The sequence below is a fragment of the Eptesicus fuscus genome, chromosome 13 (assembly GCF_027574615.1).
Source record: "Eptesicus fuscus isolate TK198812 chromosome 13, DD_ASM_mEF_20220401, whole genome shotgun sequence".
NCBI classification, from domain to species: Eukaryota; Metazoa; Chordata; class Mammalia; order Chiroptera; family Vespertilionidae; genus Eptesicus; species Eptesicus fuscus.
In genome coordinates this window covers 78,613,286-78,635,908 of record NC_072485.1, presented here as the reverse complement: position 1 = coordinate 78,635,908, position 22,623 = coordinate 78,613,286, and the positions used below count along the sequence as shown (strand labels likewise).

Here is a 22,623-nt window from a genome sequence, read left to right as displayed (position 1 = left end):
TTAGAATAATCTTCTATACTTTGAAGGATGATGCCCATTAAGATAAATTCTTTTGTTTAAAAATTCTCATTATTTTATATTAATATATATTATGCTGCATTATATACTTGTCTATGTAGAAATCCATTTATATATCTATTTATATGTTTATCCATTTATGTAGAACCACTTCTATCATAAATATCTATTTGGTGAAACATGATGGTTTTAGTTTGCCCTTTTGCCCAGGTCTAGAAGCTACTTCCTATCATGTCCTTACTCTAGTGAAGAAAAGATGAAAAGAAAGAGTAGAAGAGAATGATGAGATGGGGAAATACGAAAAAAGCCATATATAGGTCTCTATTTTGTTGTTTTTTTCTTGCCTCTTTTATTGATATTATTTTGATTGATTTTATCTCATGTTTCCTTTTTATTGAATTTACTGGGGTGACACTGATTGACTAAATTATACAGATTTTAGGTGTACAGTTCCACAACACATCATCTGTACACTGTATTGTGTGTTCACCACCCCATGTCAAGCCTCCTTCCATCACCATTTATCTCCCCTGCACACTCCTCCACCTTCTTCCACACCCCTCTCCCCACCCCCCAAACCCCGTCACCACATTTATCTTTTTAAATATCTCCTCAAGTTCTAGCCAGTTTGGCTCAGTGGATTGAGCATTGGCCTATGGACTGAAGGGTCCCGGTTTCTATTTTGGTCAAGGGCACATGCCCAGGTTGCAGGTTTGATCCCCAGTAGGGGCTGTGCAGGAGGCAACCGATCAATGATTCTTTCTCATCATTGATGTTTCTGTCTTTCCCCTCTCCCTTCCTCTCTGAAATCAATAAAAATATGTTTAAAAAATAAAATAAATATCTCCTCATTCCCATGTTTATTCGCATAACTTAACTCTTCACTAAAATGCAGTTTGGCATTCATTTTAAAAATATTCTAGTGTTTCTCCCAAGTCAGAGAATGTATGGCCTTTTTTAGTATTATCATTCAAAACATTAATAAGAATTAACAGCCCTTGAAAATAGGGGAGATAGCTTTGCTGTTGATATATGGTTATATGGTTATGATAGTTCAGTTTTTGCTTTTATCCTGTACTTCACCCTTTTGGCATCACAGAGCCTATTTTCAAAAAGTTTAGTTTTGTTTATAGTCTTTGTTAATTTGTTGGGAAAGGAAATGAGGAGTGATGCTTTTCGTACATTAGATTGACAGGTCCAGGCTTGCTCAACATTGAGTGAGAAACTCACAATGGTGAACTCTTGGATGTCTGACATTTTATCTTTCTTTTTTTTTTTTTTTAAATATATTTTATTGATATTTTACAGAGAGGAAGAGAGAGGGATAGAGAGTTAGAAACATCGATGAGAGAGAAACATTGATCAGCTGCCTCTTGCACACCCCCTACTGGGGATGTGCCCGCAACCAAGGTACATGCCCTTGACCGGAATCGAACCTGGGACCCTTGAGTCCGCAGGCCGACGCTCTATCCGCTGAGCCAAACCGGTTTCTGCGGGATGTCTGACATTTTAATTTTTAAATCTGAGATTCTCATATTCAAAGATTGAAAAGCTATTATTATTTTATATATTCCAAGATCAACAACTCTAAGTGCAGTACATATCTAACACTTTTTCCCTCAGGAGCTCATTTTGTAGACATGATCTCATTCATTCTTGAGAGGTAGGTCAGACTTAAGTATTATCACCATTTCTGTTTCAGAGATGGGGAAACTGAGATTTATCTCAGTTTCATATTTAGAAGTAAGGAAGAGTTTGTGGCCTCATAGGTCATTGGTTACCCTGTAAATCCATACTTAATCTTCAAGCTTTTGATATGTTCTAAACAGTCTCTTACTTCCAGATCTGCATAACACATGACAAGATTTTATAAAGAGATTAAGTGAAGGTCACAATAAGTTAAAATAAGTGAATTTGTTTTCCTTTGCTTCCTTTTTTTTTTTTTCGTTTTATTTTTTATTTATTTATTTATTTTTTAATGAATCTTTATTGTTCAGATTACAATTGTTTCTCCTTTTTCCTCACATATCTCCCCACCACCCAGTTCCTACCCCCCTCTGCCCTTACCTCCCCCCCCCCGCTGTCCTTATCCATAGGTGTATGATTTTTGTCCAGTCTCTTCCCATACTCCCCACACAGACACCCCTTTCCCCCTGAGAATTATCAATCCACTCCCATTCTATGCCTGATTCTATTAAGTTCACCAGTTTATTCTGTTCCTCAGATTTTTAATTCACTTGACTTTTAGATTCACTTGTTGATAGATATGTATTTGTTGTTCATAATTTTTATCTTTCTTCTTCTTTTTCCTCTTTTTAAAGAATACCTTTCAGCATTTCATATAATGCTGGTTTGGTGGTGATGAACTCCTTTAGCTTTTTCTTATCTGTGAAGCTCTTTATCTGCCCTTCAATTCTGAATGATAACTTTGCTGGGTAGAGTAGTCTTGGTTGTAGGTTCCTGCTATTCATCACTTTGAATATTTCTTGCCACTCCCGTCTGGCCTGCATGGTTTCTGTTGAGAAATTAGCTGATAATCGTATGGGAGCTCCCTTGTAGGTAACTAACTGTTTTTCTCTTGCTTCTTGTAAGATTCTCTCTTTGTCTTTTGCTCTTGGCATTTTAATTATGATGTGTCTTGGTGTGGTCCTCTTTGGATTCCTTTTGTTTGGGGTTCTGTGTGCTTCCTGGACTTGTAAGTCTATTTCTTTCATCAGGTGGGGGAAGTTTTCGTTCATTATTTCTTCAAATAGGTTTTCAGCATCTTGCTCTCTCTCTTCTTCTGGTACCCCCATAATTCTGATGTTGGTTCGCTTGAAGTTGTCCCAGAGGCTTCTTACACTATCTTCAACTTTCTGAATTCTCTTCTCTTCATGCTTCTCTGGAGGAGTGTCCTTGGCCTCTTTGTATTCCAAATCTTTGAGTTGATTCTTGCAATCCTCTAGTCTGCTTTTGGGTCTCTGTATAATATTTTTTATCTCAGTCAGTGTATGTTTAATTTCTAGTTGGTCCTCATTGAATTTATCGACCTTTTCCATGAAATTCTTGAAAAACCTTATAACCGTGGTTTTGAACTCTATGTCCAGTCGCTTGTTCTCCTCCATTTCTTTGGTTTGTGATCTGTTTCCTTGCCTTCTCATATTCTCTGCTTCCCTAAGTTGGTAGGGTAGTTTTGTGTAGAAGGTGTCCTATTGGTTCAACGGGTCAGCCTCCCAGTTACTTGAGGTGGACACTCTTGGTGTACCCTTGTGTACTGTGTGTCCCCCAGCAGGAGCTACAGCAAGGGCTAGTTTTCTCCTCCTTTGCTTGGGCGGTTTTGGAGCAGTCTGACTGGAGCTGCAGTTAATTTGGTTGAGCTGCCCCAGAACAGGCCATTTATATGCAAAAGCCGCTGAGTGGAGCCTGGGCGGGTTTGTAGAATGTGCGGGGCGGGGTCTCAGGGCTGGGCGGGGTCTCAGGGCGTCACTAGGCTGGGGCGTGGCCAACGGCGATGGCTGCCGTCAGCTGTCTCTGCCTTTCCACTTTTCCAAGTCCCTGCGCCCTGCGCTCCAGCGCAGTAAACAATGATTGCTGGGCGCACCTCTGCAAAAAAGTCACTCTCACTTTCCGACCCGATGGCCGAGAGTCCAGCTTCTTCCCGTAGGTGCCTGGGTCCCCCGAGTGTCCCCAGAAACTGGATTTTAGAGTGATCGGGAGCTTGTCTCCCTGCGGGTTGAAGAAAAGCCGCGCACCCAGCCGCCCACCGCTGGCCAGATTCGCGTGCCTCCGTACCTCAGCTTTTCAGCGATTGTGTTCCTTTCTCTTCTTAGTTGTAAATCTTCCACTCAGCCAGCTTTCCCGTGGTTCTGGGTGGTAGACGTTTTTGTCTTTTAGTTGTATTTTTGAAATTGTTGTGTGAGGCAGCAGATTAGTTGTTTAACTATGCCGCCATCTTGGTTCCTCCCTTGGAATCTCCTTTGCTTCCTTAATATTTCTTTACTCCTTTCTCTATTAAGGTTATCTAATCTTACCTCACTATTGAGAAATGTTCAAGATTTTATGTGAATTTTGTTATATTTATTCCTATTATAGTTTTTGTTGCTTTTACCAGTGGTATTCATTTTTTATTTTGATTGTTTATCTGTAGATTCTCTTAGATCCCCTATATATAGGCAATCAAAGCATCTTTAAATTATGACAATTTTGTCAAAACTGTTTTTCTTTGCTCTGTTTTGGGTATTTTCAAATGTCATAATTTCTGCCTTACAGTGTTATTTTTTTGCTTTCAACTGTTAATTGTATGTTGTAAGATTAAATTTTGCTGTGGGGGTTAATATATAAAACCCTTGCATCTTAATAGATTATGTAGTTCTGAGTTTCATCCCCACTTATATGACATGGCTTTATGGCCCTCATTCTGCATCATTGATGCTGCTACTATCATTACTTGGCTTTAACCAGCCCTCAGGTAAGCAGGCAGCACATGTCTGGTCTTTGTTTTTGTTTTGGTTATCAGATCTCCTATGTATGGCCTGTGTGGCTCTTGCTCTTAAACTTATAGGCGTTGCATTATTAGCCCTATTGTTTTTTTCTTAGTCCAGGCCCCAAATATGGTGCATCTTTGGTCCTTACTTACCATTGTGGAATCCCTCTCTTTTTTCTTCCAGAAGATGAGGGAATACCTTTCCATGTCTGGTCTATAAAGATTTCTCACTTCTTTTTTTCTTACTATGACTGTATATTTATTAAAATTTAAAAATATTTGTTTTATCATTTTATATGTTTGAATGGGAAGATGAGATTTCAATATATGCTTATCTTGAAATATAAGGCTTTTATTTAATTCTGTTGTCAGTCATCTTGAGTGTGTGTGTGTGTGTGTGTGTGTGTGTATGCGTGTGTATGTATGTATGGGATAAGGCAACTGAAATTGATTTCCCTCCCAAATAACCACATATTTTATTTAAAACTAGAGGCCTGGTGCATAGATTCATGCACTGGTGGGGTCCCTCAACCTGGCCTGTGGGGATCGGGCCAAAACTGGCTCTCCGACATCCCCTAAGAGGTCCTGGATTGTGAGAGGGTGCAGGCCAAGCCGAGGGACCCCACTGGTGCATGATTGGGGGGCTGGGGAGGGCCCAAGGGAGGGCTCCAGGGCATGTCCAGCCTGTCTCGCCCAGTCCTGATCGGCCAGACCCCAGCAGCAAGCTAACCTACCAGTTGAGCATCTGCCCCCTGGTGATCAGTGCACATCATAGCGACTGGTCGAACGGTCAAACAGTTGGACACTTAGCATATTAGGCTTTTATTATATAGGATTGTTATTAAGATTTCTGGAGAATTCAAAGTTATTGACAAGGCTTTTTTTTCACACATCTACATGTTTTCCCCATTCTGCTGTACTACTCCTTCAAAGAGAAATGGGATTCGGGAACAATATTTTTCTTATTTCACAGAAAGGTTACCAAATCACAGAAAAAAAGAGGTCGCCTTAGGTCGGAAAGTCTATAAGTGGTAAAGATTGATGTAAGGTATCCTGGTTCAGTGCCAAGTTCGTTAAACTTCAGTGTAGCATAACCTTGTTGCCATATTATCCTGGGCTTTGTGACTGAATTATATTTGGAAAGCAAACTAATGGCAAGAAAAATATTACCAATTAAGATTCATAGTTATAACTTGATCTTGGTAAAGTCCTTTAAAATTTTTTTAAATATATTTTTATTGATTTCAAAATGGAAGGGAGGAGAGAGAGATAGGAACACCAATGATGAGAGAAAATCATTGATCGGCTCCTCCTACATACCCCACTCTGAAGATCGAGCCCACAACCCAGGCATGTGCCTGATCGGGAATTGGACTGTGACCTCCTGGTTCAAAGTTGACACTCAACCATTATCACACTGGCTAGGTTACTATCCATACTTTTTGAGATGATTAAAACTTTATTAGATATATAGTACAAATGCTTTAGGAGAAAGTTGTGTTGTTTGGGGATATATTTGTTGTTATATTTTAAAAATATATATATTGATTTCAGAGAGGAAAGGAGGACAAAGAGATAGAAACATCAATGATGAGAGAGAATCATTGATTGGGCTGCCTCCTGCATGCCCCCTACTGGAGGTCAAGCTCCAACTTGGGCATGTGCCCTGACAGGGAATTGAACCATGGCCTCTTGATTCATAGGTTAACGCTCAACCACTGAGCCATGCCAGCCAGACTGTTATTACATTCTTAAAGTTACGTTCTTATATAATATCATTGTCAACCTCACAAGGTAGTACTTGTGGAGACTGAGATATCTATATTTATAGTTAGTTCTTTATAATACTACTGTAGAGAGGAAATAAGGATGGCATGTTATAAAATGGGAAATTTGTTTTTTCCTTTTGTAATATGAGTGTCAGGGTACAGAAAGGAAGAAGGGTGGTGCATACATGAGGTACTCTTTGTTGATGATGACCCAGGACTCACTGATGCCTTGTGGAAATATAATTGAGTCAACACATATAAATACACCAGGAGGTTAATTTATGAATCAAAGTAGCAAGACTTGCTTTTCTTTGTTAAAAAGTACCTTATTAAATAACATACTATATTAGTAAGTGGCTGAGAGGGTCATTCTTGAATTTTTCCACTTTTGGTTCTAAATAAGCTCATTTGCTGGATTTGTGTTTATTAAATAATGAATGAATTTATTTTAAAAATACAAGAATATCAGATAGAACTCTGAAGATTTCTGGAATTAGATATGACCTTGTGGAAAGTAACTGAAAATACAAATGATTTAGCAAATGTGAAAAATTGAAAACATGAAATTAAATGTCTTAACCCCATAATGTAATTCTAAATATTCAAGCAATTTGCTGATGCATAGCTATTTCCAGTCATACTTTAAATTTTGCAGATAATCTTTTCATCAGGGAAAAGCCTTCTTGGCTCTTAAGTTTAATAAACAATTCCAGAAATTCTGGTGCTTGTCCAAACTGTTCTATTTTGTCGCCATTTCTTCTCACACAGAAATGCAATCTATACTGCCTGGATCCTCTGCAAAACTGAATTGGACTTCAGAGGAAGTCAGCTATTCTCAGGACATTTCAAGGGTAACACCTTTCCAGATGACTTTTGAGGCAGGTTTTTTTTTTTTTTTGTTGTGTGTGTGTGTGTGTGTGTGTGGTTCTATAAATCATTGTTATTTTGGTTCTTAGTTTTTTACAAATCTAATAACAGGAAAGAAAAGCTTAGGTGCATCACAGTTCAAAGTTGAAATGAAATAAGGCATTAATTCCCAAACTTCCCTGCACAAATTTTAAATCATCTAGGAGCTTCTAAAATATTAATATTTGTGTTCCACTCCAAAAGGTATTGATTTAATTGGTCTAAGATGTTGGATTAGTCTGCTTGTGCTGCTATAAAAAAAATACCAGAGATTGGGTGGCTTAAAGTTGAGTTCTTTAGGGGAACAGAAATTTATTTTCTTATACTTCTAAAGGCTAGAAGTCCAAGATCAAAGTGCCTTGTCACTGTTTCTTCACATGGTCTTTCCTCTGTACATATCTGGAGAGAGCTGTCTGGTATCTCTTCCTCTTCTGAATTTATTTTTTTAAAAATTAAATAAATAAAATATATATATATATATATATATATATATATATATATATATGTATTTAAATATATATTTTATTGATTTTTCACAGAGAGGAAGGGAGAGGGATAGAGAGCCAGAAACATCGATGGGAGAGAGACATCGACCAGCTGCCTCCTGCACACCCCCACCGGGGGATGTGCCCGCAACCAATGTACATGCCCTTGACCGGAATCGAACCTGGGACCTTCCAGTCCGCAGACCGACGCTCTATCCACTGAGCCAAACCGGTTTCAGCTTAAAATATATTTTTATTGATTTCAGAGAGGAAGGGAGAGGGAGAGAGAGATAGAAACATCAATGATGAGAGAGAATCAGTGATTGGCTGGTTGCCTCCTGCACGCCCCCTACTGGGTATTGAGCCTGCAGCCCCAGCATACACCCTTGACCGGAACCCTTCACTCCACAGGCGGACACTCTATCCATTGAGCCAAACCAGCTAGGGCTCTTCCTCTTCTTACAAGGACACCAGCTCTATCAAATTAGGGCCTCGCCTTTATGACATCATTTATGCTTAATTACATCTTTAAGGGACTATCTCTGAATACAGTAACCATCACATGGAGGGCTAGGCTTCAATATATGAATTTGGGGGGACACAATTCAGTTCACAACAGGTGTGGCCTGGGCTTTGGAATACTTTAAAAATTTCAGTGATTCCTAATGTGCAGGTAAGTTCCTCTTTCCTTCCTTTGAGTTGGTGGAGACATAAAGAATTAGAGTACCTTAAACATTCTCCCAAAAAAGCACTTGAGAGGCCTTTCTACATGTTTGAACAATTGTATACTCCTTCTGAAAGGAATGGGTATGGTATCAGGACAACAAATATCCCTGACTGTGCCTTATCTTCTTTAGGAGAACTGAAGGGTAAACAATCTGGAGCAATTAATGGTTAGTCAGCTCTGAAACTATTAATGTCAAATAGCAATAAAATAGCTGATGCCAGTGAACCAAGGAAAGCAGTTCTAGAAAAGGAGATCACGTGTTTTAGTCAGTCTGAACAATGCTAATTCTTATACCTAACATTTTTATATTACTTAAGCCTCCTGATACTCTGAAATGGATAGGACAAGGATTATCACCCCATTTTAAAGAAAACTGAGATTCACAGAATTCGACTGACTTTGTTAAGGTCCTACAAAAGTTAAGTGACAGAATTTGAACAAGCCTTAATCATTGATCAGTGCTGTTCCAGTATTTATTTATTCATTCAGAAACCTGTTTTTGTTCAAGTTGGTCTCACTGTGCTAGATATTGAAGGTACATAATTCCAAAACATGTTACTTGATTCCAAGGAACTTGGAATCTAAAGGAAAAGATAATTACAATACAGTGTAATATGTATCATGATAGAAGTAAGCACTAAATGCTGTGATTGCATAGAGGAAGGGTACCTAACCCAGTGGAAGGGGGTCAAGATCTAGGCCTTGATGAGGCTGAAAAACAGATTTTCTGACTATAAGGAGTTCAGAGACTTGAAAGAATAGGAAGTTGTCATCAGAGTGATAAAGTTTCTCTTGTGTGTGTTTTTTCTCCTTATTACAAAAGCAGTGTTTCCCACAGGAAAATCAAAGTGAGCATTTAGAGCACAAATAATTTGACTTAATCAAGATAGCCACTATTAACTTGGTATACAGCTTTTCACATAAAAATGGAACATTTCACTTTGCGGTTTCAAGCTATGTCTACTGAAATAGATGTCTGAAATGAGTGTAAGTCAAGATTATTGAAGTTGAAGAGGCCAGGGAATTGAGAGACTAAATTGTTGCTTAGACTGGTCAACTACTGGATGTGGAAATCAGCTAAAATGATGGTAGGATTTGAAGTGCAGAGGAAAACTGAGTTTAGTGCTCAGCAGTCAGCGGGTGATGGACGAAGAGAGTTTGTAAAAGAGAAATATAACCCAGAGGAACAAGGATTTCCTGAAAGCATTTATTCCATTATGTTTTATTGTTTCTGGTACTAGACAGCTATTTAAAGATATTTGAAGACCTAGCCGGTTTGGCTCAGTGGATAGAGCGTCAGCCTACGGATCAAAGGGTCCCGGGTTGGATTCCTGTCACGGGCACATACCTGTACCTCATTTGCAGGCTCCTCCCTGGTCTGGGCTCCTGCAGAAGGCAACCAATCAATGTGTTTCTCTCACGTCAATATTTATCTCTGTCTTTCTCTCTTCCATTCTTTTTAAAAATCAATGGGAAAATATCCTCAGGTAGATTAAAAAATAATAATAAAGGTACTTGAAGACAGTAAGAGGAGAGAAAGAGGAGATTGTAAAAGACTTCATTATATATACCTCAATTGGGGAGAAGAGTCAAGTAGCAAGGTTCATGGCAGACATGAACCATGAAAAAGCTATAATAAATAATCCACTCTTTTGGGCATGTGAGAATCACTAATCTCAGGAAAGACTGAGAAATGCTTCATTTAGGAGAGATGTGGGGGTTTTGGTTATGCTGAGTCAGTCCTGCATCTTGGGGTCTATTAGGCTGGGTAACATGTTCCTCCAAATAAAGTTTGATTTTATAGGATCTTCTTGACATCTTTACCCATTTTTATATTTATTTATATATATATATTTTGCTATAATACTAAATGAAAAAAAGGGTAGATTATATATATGTACACATATCTGTGTATTTATACCTCTAGATCTTCGTATTTATCTACCTATTGTCTATTTATCTATTTAAAGAGACAAAGACACTGATTGACTTTCTTCTAGAAAGTCATATAGGTCCCATGACTGCATAAGTTCAGGTTTCAAAATATAAAACAGCTCCCATATTCTATCATATAATTAGACTTGTATTTAAAGGTAAAGGCTGAAACATATAATTCAATGGTGGTTTCTGCTGCCAAGGGCTGGCAGCATCTGTTTTTTCCTAACAGCACTTAAGTAAATTCACTGCTTCTGTACTTATGTCAGGCTGGGATACTGGGTTTCTAACACACAATTATAAAAGGCCATAAAAGACTTTGCAGTCAGTCAAAGTGTGCCTGTCTGCCTGGCCATCTCTGTCTGTCTCTCTCTCAGTAATTTACGAGAGATCTTAAGAGAAGCTATTTGCTTTATGTTAACTATCCTCTGCTGACCTGACAGTAGGTCTCTTTATCTTCTTGTCTGGATTAGGTGCCAATCCTTCTTGTATTTTTTTAAGCACCTTTTTATATATTTAAATCATAAAACTTTTTATGTTGTCATAAAAGTTATTTATTTGTATTTGTCTTCTACTTACTGTGAACTCTTCAAATTGAGATTGTTTTATTTATCTCTGTAGGCCTAGGTGCATAATAAGCCATATTAAGTGTTTTATGAGTGAATAAATACATATATTCAGTAGTCATGCATAAGCATTGCCTGCCAGGATCCATAAAAAATAATGGTAGATTATGTAATATCTGATTCAGATAGTTATATGCTAGGAAAATGAACATTCTTTGGAGAGGCAGCATTGCATAGTGGAATGTGAGTTTTGGAGATAGATCTAGGTTTGAATACCAATTCTGCCATTGCATACCAATTCTTCCACTTTAATGAGCTATATGTTACCTTGGACAAATTAATTAGCTTATTTCGTTTCATTATCCTCATCAATAAAGTGAGGGTGTTTCCTGCTTGAATATAAACTGCTTGTCATCTAGCAGGTGTTCATTAAATGGTAGCTCTCATCATTATTAATTGTAGCTCCTCTCTGGTAGCTGCTCAAGGAACTTTCATGTATTTGCTAGATATAATTAGCGCTTTCTATGGCACGCCCTATAATCACCAAGGTTACAGAAGTTTGAAACTGTTCCAAGAAGTTGTTTTGGAAGTGTGAAGTACAGAAAATACTTTTAAGAGATCATTGCTTTCCTACTGTTTGAACATTTTATAATAAAAATTTTTAAATGAAGAATGTGATTATGATGTGTGCTGCAGTTACCATTTAATTACCACTATTTATGTGTATGGATAATTGTAGATTGGTTTCCAAAATGTTCTAATAATTCTATAGAGGAACCAAGATGGTGGCATAGTTAAACAACTAATCTGCTGCCTCACACAACAATTTCAAAAACACAACTAAAAGACAAAAACGTGGAGAAACCAAGATGGCGGCATAGGTTAAACACCTAACCTGCAGCCGGGCACAACAATTTCAAAAATACAACTAGAGGTCAGAACGGACATCGTCCAGAACCACAGGAAAGTTGGTGGACTGAAATGCCCACAGCTGGAGGGAAGGAGAAGGCCACGGGGACAGTCGGGGAAGCCGTAAAAGCCTGAGGTATGGAGAAACGGGCGGAGACACGAGCACACGCGCCTGCGGGGAGGATGGAACCGGAGAGGAGGGGGCGGCTGATGACCTGGCCGGAGTTCACTGGCAGGAAGGAGATAAAGGCTCCGGAGTGCGCTGAGCACCGGCTCCGATTGCACTGAACCCCATTCCGGGCGAAACCCTGGGAAACTCACTCACTTTCACAACTCCGCCGCCCCCGCAGGCCGCCCGGCCCGGGACGCTGGGGACGCCGCCGCAGCAGCGGCGCCCGGAGCCCGGCGGCCTCCCAGCACCCGTCCCCGCCGCGCAGCCCCCGCGCGCCTGGTGCCTCGGGCCGCGCGCCCCGCACACCGGACGGAGGCCCGGGCGCCCTCTCCGTGCACCTCCCGGCGACGCTAGACTTCAGTAGAGTTGACTGAATTCAAGGGATTAAGAAGTATAAATTGGGGGGACGCCGTGGCGGCGACATCCGGAACACGGCGATGGCGGTGCCTGGAGCTCGGCGGCCGCCCAGCGCCCGTCCCAGCCACGCGGCCCTCGCGCGCCTGATTCCGCGGGACGTGCGCACCGCGCACCGGACGGAGGCCCGGGTGCCCTTTCCGTGCACCTCCCGGCGGCGCTAGACTTCAGTAGAGTTGACTGAAATGAAGGGATTAAGAAGTACAAATTGAGAAGTTTGAAAAAGATGGCGGCGGAGGTTAAAGGCTGTTCTGTTGCCTCGCACCCAGCGAAATCGGAGGGGATGAGGTGTGGAGGTGCGTGGGTCTGGCTGGTGGCGGGGGAAAGGGGCTTTTGTTCCAAACCTAAGGGAGATTAGCTCTCCATCACCCTGAAACCCATCTTCTGGCGAACCCCGGGAGACCAAGATGCCTGCGGGGAGAGGCGGGACTCTTGCAGAGGTGCGCCCAGCAATCAGTGTTTGCTGCGCTGGAGTGCGGAACGAGGGGACTTAGATATATGGAAGGCAGAAGGACCAGACTCACAGCCATCGAGGCTCGCTGCACCATGGCCTGTTGGCGCCCTGAGACCCCGCCCCGCCCTGGGACCCGCCCCGCACGTTTTGAAGACCTGCCCCGCAAGTCTTGCAGGCACACCTGCGCCCCAAGCAACGGCTTAAGCATGTGGGTGGCCTGCCCTCTGGCAGCGGACCAGATGATCTGCTGTTCTAGTCGGACTGCTCCAGGGCCACTCAGACAGGAGGAAGAAACTACAGTTTTTGCTGTAATCCTTGCTGAGTGCCTAAGGCAGTAGCTGATCTACACCCCATTGGAGACCCAGAAACGAAGGCATCTAGTGGTCTGTGGGAGATGACACCAGATTTCAACCACGTGCATAAGGGACACATTCAACGGGAATATTCAGTGAGCGCCAAAGCTTTGCTGCACCAAGACCGGGCCCATAAACGTGTCTCCTGCACAGCAACTCTTCCTTTATAGACAAAGAGCGCCCCCCCAGTGACACCAACAACAATCAAGACTTAACTATACAAAGGAGGACCAAGATGGAGGCATAGGGCGGAACCCTGATTGTTGCCTACCACAACAACTTTGAGACTACGACAAGAGAGCAGAGCAGACACCATCCAAGACCACCATAGGGCTGGCTGAGTAGATGCTCTACAACTAGAATAAAAGAGGGGTATGTGGGATGATGCTGATGCCGGTGACCCAAAGACCACACTTTAAGAACTACAGCTCAGGCGACACAAAAGAACTATGGCTCAGGCGATACAACAGCGGCCTGGAACGTGCTCGGCGCAGTTCCCCCGGCGGTCTCCGGCTGAGGGGACGGCTCCACTGGCAGCCAAGTACGGACAGACGAGCCCCTATGAGACATGGGGTGGGAGACTCCGCGCTTGCTGACCTCTGAGTCCGTCAAGAATCTCAACGCCCCAGAAGCGGCCAGGTGCGCATGCTCGGCGACCGGCCACCGATGCCGACCCAAGGGCCGACGCAGCGACGCCAGACTGGCCCACCGCCATGCACCGGGTGCACCGGAGCTTCGCCGAGCCGCCGCCCGACGAGTTCTGCAGCAGCCATACTGGAGCTCTGGAAGGATGGCCAGGGGAATTGCTGAGGGGGGATTGACCGGCAGGAATTGGGATCGGGAAGACGGGGCCCCGCTGAGTCCCGGGTGCGGGCAGGGTTGCGCGCCTCTGGGCTCAGGTGTGGTCACACGCCTCTGGGTATAAGTGAGGCCTCACGTCCCTGGGTCTAGGTGAGGCCACATGCCCCTGGGTCCAGGTGAGGCCGGACTCCGGGTCCGGGTGAGGCCAAGTGCCCCTGGACCCGGATGACGCTGGATCCCGTGCCCGGGCGAGGCCAAGCGCCCCTGGGTCTGGGAGAGCCCACACACCCCTGGGTCCAGGCGAGACCATGTGTCCCTGGATCCGGGTGAGGCCGCGTGCACCTAGGCCCGGGTGAGCCCAAGTGGCCCTGGGTCTGGGAGAGGCCAAGCGTCCCCGGGTCCGGGTGAGACCATGTGTCCCTGGATCCGGGTGAGGCCTCGTGCACCTAGGCCCGGGTGAGGCCACGTGCCCCTGGGTCTGGGAGAGGCCAAGCGTCCCTGGGTCCGGGCGAGACCATGCGTCCCTGGATCCGGATGAGGCCTCGTGCACCTAGGCCCGGGTGAGCCCAAGTGGCCCTGGGTCTGGGAGAGTCCAAGCGTCCCTGGGTCCGGGTGAGACCATATGTCCCTGAATCCGGGTGAGGCCTTGTGCACCTAGGCCCGGGTGAGCCCAAGTGGCCCTGGGTCTGGGAGAGGCCAAGCGTCCCTGGGTCCGGGTGAGACCATGTGTCCCTGGATCCGGATGAGGCCTCGAGCACCTAGGCCCGGGTGAGCCCAAGTGGCCCTGGGTCTGGGAGAGGCCAAGCGTCCCTGGGTCCGGGTGAGACCATGCGTCCCTGGATCCGGATGAGGCCTCGTGCACCTAGGCCCGGGTGAGCCCAAGTGGCCCTGGGTCTGGGAGAGGCCAAGTGTCTCTGGGTCCGGGTGAGACCATGTGTCCCAGGATCTGGGTGAGGCCACGTGCACCTAGGCCCGGGTGAGCCCAAGTGGCCCTGGGTCGGGGAGAGGCCAAGCGTCCCTGGGTCCGGGTGAGACCATGTGTGCCTGGATCCGGGTGAGGCCTCGTGCACCTAGGACCGGGTGAGCCCAAGTGGCCCTGGGTCTGGGAGAGGCCAAGCATCCCTGGGTCCGGGTGAGACCATGTGTCCCAGGATCCGGGTGAGGCCTCGTGCACCTAGGCCCGGGTGAGCCCAAGTGGCCCTGGGTCGGGGAGAGGCCAAGCGTCCCTGGGTCCGGGTGAGACCATGTGTCCCTGGATCCGGGTGAGGCCTCGTGCACCTAGGCCCGGGTGAGCCCAAGTGGCCCTGGGTCTGGGAGAGGCCAAGCATCCCTGGGTCCGGGTGAGACCATGTGTCCCTGGATCCGGGTGAGGCCTCGTGCACCTAGGCCCGGGTGAGCCCAAGTGGCCCTGGGTCGGGGAGAGGCCAAGCGTCCCTGGGTCCGGGTGAGACCATGTGTCCCTGGATCTGGGTGAGGCCTCGTGCACCTAGGCCCGGGTGAGCCCAAGTGGCCCTGGGTCTGGGAGAGGCCAAGCGTCCCTGGGTCCGGGTGAGACCATGTGTCCCTGGATCCGGGTGAGGCCTCGTGCACCTAGGCCCGGGTGAGCCCAAGTGGCCCTGGGTCGGGGAGAGGCCAAGCGTCCCTGGGTCCGGGTGAGACCATGCGTCCCTGGATCCGGATGAGGCCTCGTGCACCTAGGCCCGGGTGAGCCCAAGTGGCCCTGGGTCTGGGAGAGGCCAAGTGTCTCTGGGTCCGGGTGAGACCATGTGTCCCAGGATCTGGGTGAGGCCTCGTGCACCTGGGCCCGGGTGAGCCCAAGTGGCCCTGGGTCGGGGAGAGGCCAAGCTTCCCTGGGTCCGGGTGAGACCATGTGTCCCTGGATCTGGGTGAGGCCTCGTGCACCTAGGCCCGGGTGAGCCCAAGTGGCCCTGGGTCTGGGAGAGGCCAAGCATCCCTGGGTCCGGATGAGACCATGTGTCCCAGGATCCGGGTGAGGCCTCGTGCACTTAGGCCCGGGTGAGCCCAAGTGGCCCTGGGTCTGGGAGAGGCCAAGCATCCCTGGGTCCGGGTGAGACCAGGTGTCCCAGGATCCGGGTGAGGCCTCGTGCACCTAGGCCCGGGTGAGCCCAAGTGGCCCTGGGTCTGGGAGTGGCCAAACGTTCCTGGGTCTGGGTGAGACCATGTGTCCCTGGATCCGGGTGAGGCCTCGTGCACCTAGGCCGGGGTGAGCCCAAGTGGCCCTGGGTCGGGGAGAGGCCAAGCGTCCCTGGGTCCGGGTGAGACCATGTGTCCCTGGATCCGGGTGAGGCCTCGTGCACCTAGGCCCGGGTGAGCCCAAGTGGCCCTGGGTCGGGGAGAGGCCAAGCGTCCCTGGGTCCGGGTGAGACCATGTGTCCCTGGATCCGGGTGAGGCCTCGTGCACCTAGGCCCGGGTGAGCCCAAGTGGCCCTGGGTCTGGGAGAGGCCAAGCATCCCTGGGTCCGGGTGAGACCATGTGTCCCTGGATCCGGGTGAGGCCTCGTGCACCTAGGCCCGGGTGAGCCCAAGTGGCCCTGGGTCGGGGAGAGGCCAAGCGTCCCTGGGTCCGGGTGAGACCATGTGTCCCTGGATCTGGGTGAGGCCTCGTGCACCTAGGCCCGGGTGAGCCCAAGTGGCCCTGGGTCTGGGAGAGGCCAAGCGTCCCTGGGTCCGGGTGAGACCATGTGTCCCTGGATCCGGGTGAGGCCTCGTGCACCTAGGCCCGGGTGAGCCCAAGTGGCCCTGGGTCTGGGAGAGGCCAAGCGTCCCTGGGTCCGGGTGAGACCATGCGTCCCTGGATCCGGATGAGGCCTCGTGCACCTAGGCCCGGGTGAGCCCAAGTGGCCCTGGGTCTGGGAGAGGCCAAGTGTCTCTGGGTCCGGGTGAGACCATGTGTCCCAGGATCTGGGTGAGGCCTCGTGCACCTGGGCCCGGGTGAGCCCAAGTGGCCCTGGGTCGGGGAGAGGCCAAGCTTCCCTGGGTCCGGGTGAGACCATGAGTCCCTGGATCTGGGTGAGGCCTCGTGCACCTAGGCCCGGGTGAGCCCAAGTGGCCCTGGGTCTGGGAGAGGCCAAGCATCCCTGGGTCCGGATGAGACCATGTGTCCCAGGATCCGGGTGAGGCCTCGTGCACATAGGCCCGGGTGAGCCCAAGTGGCCCTGGGTCTGGGAGAGGCCAAGCATCCCTGGGTCCGGGTGAGACCAGGTGTCCCAGGATCCGGGTGAGGCCTCGTGCACCTAGGCCCGGGTGAGCCCAAGTGGCCCTGGGTCTGGGAGAGGCGAAGCGTCCCTGGGTCCGGGTGAGACCATGCGTCCCTGGATCCGGGTGAGGCCTCGTGCACCTAGGCCCGGGTGAGCCCAAGTGGCCCTGGGTCTGGGAGTGGCCAAACGTTCCTGGGTCTGGGTGAGACCATGTGTCCCTGGATCCGGGTGAGGCCTCGTGCACCTAGGCCGGGGTGAGCCCAAGTGGCCCTGGGTCGGGGAGAGGCCAAGCGTCCCTGGGTCCGGGTGAGACCATGTGTCCCTGGATCCGGGTGAGGCCTCGTGCACCTAGGCCCGGGTGAGCCCAAGTGGCCCTGGGTCTGGGAGAGGCCAAGCGTCCCTGGGTCCGGGTGAGACCATGTGTCCCTGGATCCGGGTGAGGCCTCGTGCACCTAGGCCCGGGTGAGCCCAAGTGGCCCTGGGTTTGGGAGAGGCCAAGCATCCCTGGGTCCGGGTGAGACCATGTGTCCCAGGATCCGGGTGAGGCCTCGTGCACCTAGGCCCGGGTGAGCCCAAGTGGCCCTGGGTCTGGGAGAGGCCAAGCGTCCCTGGGTCCGGGTGAGACCATGCGTCCCTGGATCCGGATGAGGCCTCGTGCACCTAGGCCCGGGTGAGCCCAAGTGGCCCTGGGTCTGGGAGAGGCCAAGCATCCCTGGGTCCGGATGAGACCATGTGTCCCTGGATCCGGATGAGGCTTCGTGCACCTAGGCCCGGGTGAGCCCAAGTGGCCCTGGGTCTGGGAGTGGCCAAACGTTCCTGGGTCTGGGTGAGACCATGTGTCCCTGGATCCGAGTGAGGACTCGTGAACCTAGGCCCGGGTGAGGCCACGTGCCCCTGGGTCTGGGAGAGGCCAAGCGTCCCTGGGTCCGGGTGAGACCATGCGTCCCTGGATCCGGATGAGGCCTCGTGCACCTAGGCCCGGGTGAGCCCAAGTGGCCCTGGGTCTGGGAGAGGCCAAGCGTCCCTGGGTCCGGGAGAGACCATGTGTCCCTGGATCCAGGTGAGGCCTTGTGCAACTAAGCCCGGGTGAGGCCACGTGCCCCTGGGTCTGGGAGAGGCCAAGCGTCCCTGGGTACGGGTGAAGCCAGATCCTGGGTCCGGGTGAGGCCATGCGCCCCTGGATCCATCCCGGTGAGGCTGGGTCCCAGGCCCGGGTGAGACCACGCGCCCCTTGGGTATGGGTGAGGCCACGTGCCCCTTAGTCCGGGTGACGCTGTGCCCCTGGGTTCAGCCGAGACCAAACCAGAGGGAGTCGGACCTCCATTACCACCATTTGTCCACCATCCAGAGCTGAGGGGTCAGTGCTGACATGTATACATAAGGAACTACTGGACATCGAAATTGGGTCTCAAAAGAACTGTTGGTCCAGGGGGAAGCTCGCTACAGATTGATTCATTTGCCTGTCAGCATAAATATTATTGCTCGTCTCACATTCAGTTCTTATTAGTATATACCTAGTGACATTTGATCTCGTTCATCTAGGGGAAATGATGAACAACATAGACTGAGGAACAAGAACAGAACCAGAAGCAAGGAGGCATCGATCGGACTATCGGGCCTCAGAGGGAGGATAGGGGAGGGTAGGGGGAGGGTGGGGGGAGGGGGAGAGTTCAACCAAAGGACCTGTATGCATGCATATAAGCCTATCCAACGGTTAAGTTCAACAGGGGATTGGGGCATGCGTGGGGAGTGGGGTGGGATGGGAATGGGGGGATGAGGACAAATATGTGACACCTTAATCAATAAAGAAATTAAAAAAAAAATAAATAAAATAAAATAAAAGACAAAAACGTCTACCACCCAGAACCACGGGAAAGCTGGCTGAGTGGAAGACTGACAACTAAGAACAGAAAGGAGCACAATCGCTGAAAAGCTGAGGTACGGAGGCACGCGAATCGGGCCGGCGGCGGGCGGCTGGGCGCGCGGCTTTTCTTCAACCCGCAGGGAGACAAGCTCCCGATCACTCTGAAATCCAGTTTCTGGGGAACTCGGGGGACCCAGGCACCTACGGGGAGAAGCTGGACTCTCGGCCATCGGGTAGGAAAGTGAGAGTGACTTTTTTGCGGTGGTGCGCCCAGCAATCATTGTTTACTGCGCTGGACCGTGGAGCGCAGGGACTTGGAAACGGGAAAGGCAGAGACAGCTGACGGCAGCCATCGCTGTTGGCCACGCCCCAGCCTAGTGACGCCCTGAGGCCCCGCCCTGAGGTCCCGCCCCGCACATTCTACAAACCCGCCCAGGCTCCACACAGCGGCTTTTACATATAAATGGCCTGTTCTGTGGCAGCTTAACCAACTGCAGCTCCAGTCAGACTGCTCCAAAACCGCCCAAGCAAAGGAGGAGAAAACTAGCCCTTGCTGTAGCTCCTGCTGGGGAACACACAGTACACAAGGGTACACCAAGAGTGTCCACCTCAAGTAACTGGGAGGCTGACCCGTTGAACCAATAGGACACCTAGTACACAAAACTACCCTACCAACTCAGGGAAGCAGAGAATATGAGAAGGCAAGGAAACAGATCACAAACCAAAGAAATGGAGGAAAACAAGCGATTGGACATAGAGTTCAAAACCACGGTTATAAGGTTTTTCAAGAATTTCATGGAAAAGGCCGATAAATTCCATGAGGACCAACTAGAAATTAAACATACACTGACTGAGATAAAAAATATTATATAGAGACCCAAAAGCAGACTAGAGGATTGCAAGAATCAACTCAAAGATTTGGAATACAAAGAGGCCAAGGACACTCCTCCAGAGAAGCATGAAGAGAAGAGAATTCAGAAAGTTGAAGATAGTGTAAGAAGCCTCTGGGACAAATTCAAGCGAACCAACATCAGAATTATGGGGGTACCAGAAGAAGAGAGAGAGCAAGATGCTGAAAACCTATTTGAAGAAATAATGAACGAAAACTTCCCCCACCTGATGAAAGAAATAGACTTCCAAGTCCAGGAAGCGCACAGAACCCCAAACAAAAGGAATCCAAAGAGGACTACACCAAGACACATCATAATTAAAATGCCAAGAGCAAAAGACAAAGAGAGAATCTTACAAGCAGCAAGAGAAAAACAGTTCGTTACCTACAAGGGAGCTCCCATACGATTATCAGCTAATTTCTCAACAGAAACCATGCAGGCCAGACGGGAGTGGCAAGAAATATTCAAAGTGATGAATAGCAGGAACCTACAACCAAGACTACTCTACCCAGCAAAGTTATCATTCAGAATTGAAGGGCAGATAAAGACCTTCACAGATAAGAAAAAGCTAAAGGAGTTCATCACCACCAAACCAGCATTATATGAAATGCTGAAAGGTATTCCTTAAAAAGAGGAAAAAGAAGAAGAAAGATAAAAATTATGAACAACAAATACATATCTATCAACAAGTGAATCTAAAAGTCAAGTGAATTAAAAATCTGAGGAACAGAATAAACTGGTAAACTTATTAGAATCAGAGGCATAGAATGGGAGTGGATTGGTAATTCTCAGGGGGAAAGGGGTGTCTGTGTGGGGAGTATGGGAAGAGACTGGACAAAAATCATATACCTATGGATAAGGACAGCGGGGGGGGGGAGGTAAGGGCAGAGGGGGGGGTGGGAATTGGGTGGTGGGGAGATATGTGGGGAAAAAGGAGAAACAATTGTAATCTGAACAATAAAGATTCATTTAAAAAAAATGTTCTAATAATTCTAATCCTTTTTTTCTAATATTTTTTCTAATTATCCCCAACCCATCACACAGTTCCTGAACTCTTTTTCAGTGTATTAATAAAAGGTGTTATATTTTATCCTTTATTAGATATTTGCATGTTTCTCTTTATTATATTATGAGATTTTGAGATTGGACTTTTTTTTTCTTTACTATGTACTCAGTACATGGCTCTGTATTCTCTGAGCCACCAATAAGAACTTACTAATTCTGACTCTGTTTCTTATTATTCTCCTGGACTTCTCTCTTTTCCAGGAGACACTTTCCAATTTTGGTTTTAGGGACCTATATTAAATATAGTGAGTTAGTATAGGGAAGTGGTTAATACTAAAGCTTTGGAGCCAGATTAGGTATGCTTGCAAAAGTTTTAACTTCTTTGAGACTCACCTTTTTCATCTTGAGAAGGTTGGTTATAGGTAATATAAATAAGATACTTTAGCACTATTTCTGGAATAGAGAAAGCCTTAATTGGATGGTAAATCTTATTGTATTTGTAAAGATGTGTCAGGGTATATTGGAAAGAGCAGGGACAAATTTGTTTTAGATAGATTAAGGGTCAAATTCTGGCTCTAACACTGAACAGCTTATTGACCTTAGGCAAGTTACATAACTTCTCTGAACCTCACTTTGTTTTTGTTTTAAATCTACAAAGAAGGAATAGTAATATCTACCTCCAGGATTGCTGGGAAATAATATGTATATAGCAGCTGCACAATGCTTGCCACTTAGTAGGCATTCAACAAGTGGTATCTATTATTATTACCATGTATAACATACTAGGGGCCCAGTGCATGAATTCGTGCACCTTGGGAGGAACTATGGGCCATGAGGGTATGGTGGGCACAGGGGTGGGTCTCGGCCCATCTTCTGTGCCCCCACCTGGCCCCTCCTACTGTGCCCCTCCCCGTCCCCTTTCTGCCGGCAACCCTGCTCCCACCCCTCCTTTGCACTGACAGTGCCAGCCCACTCACACCCACTGACAGTGCGGAGCGATTGGGGCTGGCACCAGCAGCGGGTGCAAGTGGCAGCTGCTGCCCCGATTGCCCCTCAGGAGCAGGGGGAGGTGGAGCAACCCTGAGGGGTGATCAGGGCCAGCAGCCGCTCGCACCATTGATGGCACCTAGTGATTGGGGCTGGCACGAGCGGCATGTGGGATCGCAGTGCACAGGAGCAAAGAATTTTCAGTAATCACCAGAGGCTCACCCCGATGACAGCGACCGGTGCCCCACCTTGGTCTGGCGCCCCCACTCACCTGCTCCACCATCCCACCGTGGCAGACACCCGTCATGTTCTGCACTATGTTGCCTGCTGCTGACATATGCCATGTTCCGCGCACGCCCCCTGCTGGTCAGCGCACATCATAGTGACCAGTTGTTTGGTTTTTCTGCTGTTCAGTCTATTTGCATATTAGGGTTTTATATAGAGAGATATTTTCAGATTATTTGATTCTTAAAACAGTTCTGTGAGGTAAAAGGGTGAGTTTTATCCCTCTTTTGCAAATTAGGAAATAAGGTCCAGAGCAGTTAAGTGATTTTTTTTATCCATGATCACTTAAGTAATTTTACTTTAAAATATATTTTATTGATTTTTTACAGAGAGGAAGGGAGAGAGATAGAGAGTTGAAAACAACGATGAGAGAGAAACATTGATCAGCTGCCTCCTGCACACC

At 47.6% G+C, this 22,623-nt stretch overlaps 1 protein-coding gene across 1 annotated transcript in view; it reads left to right on the top strand.

The window, feature by feature from the left end:
* The window catches only part of C13H11orf80 (chromosome 13 C11orf80 homolog), a 59,717-nt gene that overhangs the window by 7,831 nt on the left and 29,263 nt on the right, over nucleotides 1–22,623 (top strand). The window contains exon 3 of the mRNA XM_054725634.1: nucleotides 7,018–7,127. Within this exon, the coding sequence (XP_054581609.1) occupies nucleotides 7,018–7,127 (110 nt within the window). The remainder of the gene's footprint in view (nucleotides 1–7,017; nucleotides 7,128–22,623) is intronic.